The sequence below is a fragment of the Tachysurus vachellii genome, chromosome 17 (genome assembly GCF_030014155.1).
Source record: "Tachysurus vachellii isolate PV-2020 chromosome 17, HZAU_Pvac_v1, whole genome shotgun sequence".
In the NCBI taxonomy this organism is placed as follows: Eukaryota; Metazoa; Chordata; class Actinopteri; order Siluriformes; family Bagridae; genus Tachysurus; species Tachysurus vachellii.
Window position 1 is genome coordinate 1,010,001 of NC_083476.1, and position 5,000 is coordinate 1,015,000.

Genomic DNA, 5,000 nt, shown 5'->3' on the forward strand with positions numbered 1-5,000 from the left:
ACCAGTAAAATGCTTCAGACGAGCGATTTCTGTATTAGACGTTTTTTATTTCTTGCTCCTGTCCTGATCTGTGAGCCTTCAGCTCGTTCCCTTCTCGGTATCTTCTTCCCCTTCCCCGGGATCATTCGTACACCAAGGACACATATCCCACATATCTTCCACTAAACTCACCGTCTCTCGTTCGGACAAACCAGAGTCTCGGTAGAACGTCGGCCAAAACCAGAATTTGCTGCAGCTTCAACCACATGTGTGCGTAGAACAAAGATTCCACAGCACCGTCCAACTCTCGATTCAGATCCAGTCCAAATCGGTGGTTTGTATTAAACGATTCTAACGTGTTGTCGGTTCCGTAGTAACGGCTCCTTAACGGTGCTCGCACACGGACAAGCCACGGTAACGGATTATAAACAAGGTGTAATCGGGATCACGGTCGAGTTTTCTGTATGGAGAAACGCTGTGGGAGGAGGATCCAGTGTCAGGGCTTTGAAACAGACAGAAGTAAAGCTGTAACTTTGTGTAATGCGATGACAGGACCGGCCTTTATTACAGATATTACATGGAATTATAAAAAGATAGAAAGCACCAGGTGTCGTTCTTTAACAAATTTAAAAATTATATTTGCTAGTTTAAACGGTACAAGAGAAATAAACACTTGTGTGTAATAGATGGGAAAAAAGAAACAAAATTTAAAAAGGTGGGGTCTCTGATATCTGAGAAATGCTTCTGAAAACTGAGTCGGGCCACCAAACAAAATAAATATCAAAACAAACGTGTAGCCAATGAGCAGAAAGGGGCGTGTCTTGGCAATATGGGCGGAGAGAGTGTTCAGTGCGCATATTCACAGGTTGGAGTTTCCCGAGTCAATAACTCCTGAGCTAAACACTGTTACTACACAAAACACGGTTGTAGCTGCGTCTCTACATTACTACGATAGAAAAGAGGTGTTATTTGTGTAGTAACAGCGTTTAGCTCAGGAGTTATTGACTCAGGAAACTCCAATCTGTGAATATGTGACCAACTTCCTGCTCCTTCAGTTCTCTCCAGCGCTGGAAAGCTGATCCTATATTAACACGTCCTACTTCTTACCTTATCGTAAGTCTTTCTTCTCTTTCTTTCTTTGTTTTTATCCTCCATGTCAATGTTAAAACCGCTTTCTGCTAATGTCACACACGCGCACTGAACACTCTCTCCGCCCATATCGACAAGACACGCCCCTTTCTGCTCATTGGCTACACGCTTGTTTTGATTTTTGTTTAGTGTTCGGCCCGACTCAGTTTTCTGAAGCATTTCTCAAAAATCGGAGACCCCACCTTTAACGGTGTTAAGTACGGGGTTGTATCATATCATCAACTTTACTTCATTTCACCATTGATTATTTTTCCTACGAGAGCTCGACACAAAGTGCGTTTAGTTCGAGAATTCTTCACTATGACCTTCTAACACTTTAAGCTAATAAGTGAGAAGACACCTGGGTCAATAAAACCCCAGCGGAGGAAACCGGATAATTGCAGACATTTGATTCAGCTGACGTGTCGGACGTGGGGATTCCCGCACGCCTCGCTTCCAGAAACGTCTTTTTCTCTTTGTATGAAAACAGCAGCCAGGTTGTGACTCAGAGCAACTAAAATGTCATTCACAGAGCAAAATGCTCTTAACGCTGAAGTCTGACTCGAAAGGTCAGCGCTGTACTACGAAATCCATCACCGTCGTTAAAGGAACGGTCTGGTGCTGAGAGCTGCTTGAAGCTTCGTGTTCAGAACAACTGTTTTTATACTCGGGACAACAAAAAGAAGCGTTGTCTAGACTGGGATATTTTCCACAAACATCTCTAAACCTTTCTGGCACTGATTCACCCTGTCAAAAGTCTTTATGGTCATTTTAGCTGTAACTTTATCCTAGACCTTAATGACCACAGAGCAGCTGAGGCGTACGGTGACCCAAGTCGAGGGAGAAGGGCTGATCTGAAAACCCAACAACAGCACTTGATGCAGGTCTAAAGATAGAACAGCTTGCTCTTAAAACCACCAGGAAAAAAATTCGAGCTGAAGCGTGCTTCTGGGCAGGCGGACATATCTGTCAGCGCTCATTTCAGCTCGTTTACTTCCACCGTCCCACTCGCATTTTGTACATTTACATTTTTTTCGATAAAAAGTCAATGCAAAAGTTTTCAATGCCTGAGGTTGAGAAACCAAAAACCATGTGGTTAAGATTTTCTTCTGCCTTTCCATATTACTTACTCTTTCTTACTTCCAAGAAAGTCCTTCCCCTTCCCAATCACACAGCCCCAAACCCCCTGCCTCATCTCGTCTGCTTTTCTCATTTGCCGGCGTCTTATTAACTACTAACACCATGAATTATTAACACCACCTCAGGACCAGACACACACACACACACACACACACACACACACACACACATGCACACACATGCACACACAAAGTGCGTTGTGTAATTAAATCAGCCGTCTGGTACGACACAGGGTTTAATGTCAACCCGGTGTCATTCCAACGGAAACCAAATCAATAAACAGGCAAATGACAGAAAACAGCAGATGAGGTGAAATTCTAGCCCCTCTGTGCTAATTACCTTTGGGTAGCTCCAGGTAGGTCCTTGTCCAACGCTAACATCCTGTTTGGAGTTAGACCTGTGGTTACCTCCTTGGCTAAAATATATCTTGAACTTGGCCTGCCTGGGATCCTGTTCTTTCCTGATTTTAAAGGTGCGGCCTTGAGCTCCGTCCTCGTCCGCTTCGGTCTCGGAGATGGAGGCGTGAAGGTTAGGCATAGATCCGGGTCGTGATGGTACTTGCCTGGGTTGCAGGGGCTGAGAGGTGCTCCTCTCGAGTCGTATTCGAGGGAGTCTCTCCGCAAGTCCACCTTTACACCCCGGATGAGGAACCTCTTTCTGGCCATTTGTAGTCACGGTCCTTCCTCGGTCCTGTTGAAGCTGGAAGACGAGTCTCCGTGTACCAGAATTTCGATCTGCGGTTGGTTGAACGGACCAACGGCAGGCACCGTTTTGCCCGTCCTGGCTGTAGGGAAGTATTCTGAACTGCTGTGCATCAGATCCATCGGTGGCACTTTGCTGGATACAAAACCCACCGATGTTGATTCCTGGAGAGTGTTCGTTTCCGATTCCCAAAGGATTGTGTCCGTTCGTTAACTCGTAAGGCCTGACGCAAAAAACTCGCCTCTTGGGCTGGGCAGCATCCGTTCCGGGATTCGTCTGGTCCGTAAGCGAAGTCGTTAGACCTCCTCTTCTGCGGTAAGATGCGGATTGAGAGGATAACCAACTCTCAGCAGGCTCGGTGTATGCCGGAGCTGGATCCTGGGGGTATTCTGGAGGCGAATCCATGGACTGTACGTCGTCCAAGGGCGTAGAGGAGCGCTGGAGGGAGATCTGCATGGAAGAGCTTTTGGTGAGCCTTGGCGGTTCAGCTTGGCTCTGGAGCTGCAGTATAAACATGGAGGAGCTTCGTTTTAAAAAAGCATCAGAAACAGGAGAGTCTTCCTCAAGCGACGGGTTCTCTGGATGCATTTGGAATAGCATGGATCCTGATCCAGTGGCATTACCGTGTGTGATCTGGTCTTCGTCCTCGAGTTCCTGTAACTCTGGAGCTGTGTTGCTGCGGTTGGACCCAAAGTAGAGGCGCAGCCGGCGAGACATTCTCGTGTCTCCGTCTGATTCCAGTCGAGTCTGTCTCTTGCCCACCCTTTAAATTTGTCTGATCGACTCTCTGCACTCGCTCTCACTCACCCACACACTTTTCCCCCCCTTCTACTTTATGCCTTCCCTCGCTCACTGGGAGAGAGAAAAAGCAGGAGCACATAGTAACAAGAGAATCTCTGCCAGAGATCTGCAAAGTTCAGACCACAAGCTCCCAGAGAGACCGAGCGTGTGTGTGTGTGTATAAGGAAGAGGGTGGGATGTAGAGTGGAGGAGGAAAAGAAAAAAAAAAAAAATCAACCCACTACTATTTGGCAAACTGTTAGAGCTGCACCTCACTGGTGACAGGCAGCAGAAATAACCAGAGTGACAAGCAGCATTCCAAGCGTGATTGGATAAGGACGCCTGGCACTCAGAAAAGCCGAGGTGAGGGTAGGATGGCCTCGGTCACGTGCCTCAAAAATGACACAGACTTCCTGTCCCTCTTAAACACACCCCACCACCAACCTCAGAGATCCAAACAGCCTTCTGTCAGCTGCCGCAGATCCGTCAGGACGAAGCCGGCCCCCAGGAGAGGGGCAGGAAAAAACGAGAGAGAAGAAGAGAGGGAAAGAGTGCAAGAGAGAGAGAGAGAGAGAGAGAGAACAGAGAGAGAGAGAGAGAGAGAGAGAGAGAGAGAGAGAGAGAGAGAGAGAGAGAGAGAGAACAGAGAGAGAGAGAACAGAGAGAGAGAACAGAGAGAGAGAGAGAGAGAGAGAGAGAGAGAACAGAGGGAGAGAGAGAGAGAGAGAGAGAGAGAGAACACAGAGAGAGAGAGAGAACACAGAGAGAGAGAACAGAGAGAGAGAACAGAGAGAGAGAGAGAGAGAGAGAGAGAGAGAGAGAGAGAGAGAGAGAGAGAGAGAGAGAGAGAGAGAGAACAGAGAGAGAGAGAACAGAGAGAGAGAACAGAGAGAGAGAGAGAGAGAGAGAGAACAGAGGGAGAGAGAGAGAGAGAGAGAGAACAGAGAGAGAGAGAGAACACAGAGAGAGAGAACAGAGAGAGAGAACAGAGAGAGAGAGAGACAGAGAGAGAGAGAGAGAGAGAGAGAGAGAGAGAGACAGAGCGACAGAGACAGAGAGAGAGAGACAGAGAGAGAGAACAGAGAGAGAGAGAACAGAGAAAGAGAGAGAACAGAGAGAGAGAACAGAGATAGAGAGAGGAGAGAGAGAGAGAGAGAGAGAGAGAGAGAGAGAGAGAGAACAGAGGGAGAGAGAGAGAACAGAGAGAGAGAGAACAGAGAGAGAGAGAACAGAGAGAGAGAACAGAGATAGAGAGAGGAGAGAGAGAGAGA

At 47.4% G+C, this 5,000-nt stretch overlaps 1 protein-coding gene across 4 annotated transcripts in view; it reads right to left on the reverse strand.

Moving 5' to 3' along the window:
• Nucleotides 1-5,000, reverse strand: part of nedd4l (NEDD4 like E3 ubiquitin protein ligase) — a 51,427-nt gene that overhangs the window by 33,176 nt on the left and 13,251 nt on the right. The window contains exon 1 of one of the 4 annotated variants that reach the window (XM_060891738.1): nt 2,587-4,214. The exons of 2 other annotated variants lie outside the window; for them this stretch is intronic. In XM_060891738.1, coding sequence (XP_060747721.1) covers nt 2,587-3,666 — 1,080 coding nt within the window. In that variant the 5' untranslated portion in view covers nt 3,667-4,214. Of the gene's footprint in view, nt 1-2,586; nt 4,215-5,000 lie in introns of those variants that run through there. One more of the 4 variants, XM_060891739.1, reaches the window with a different exon arrangement.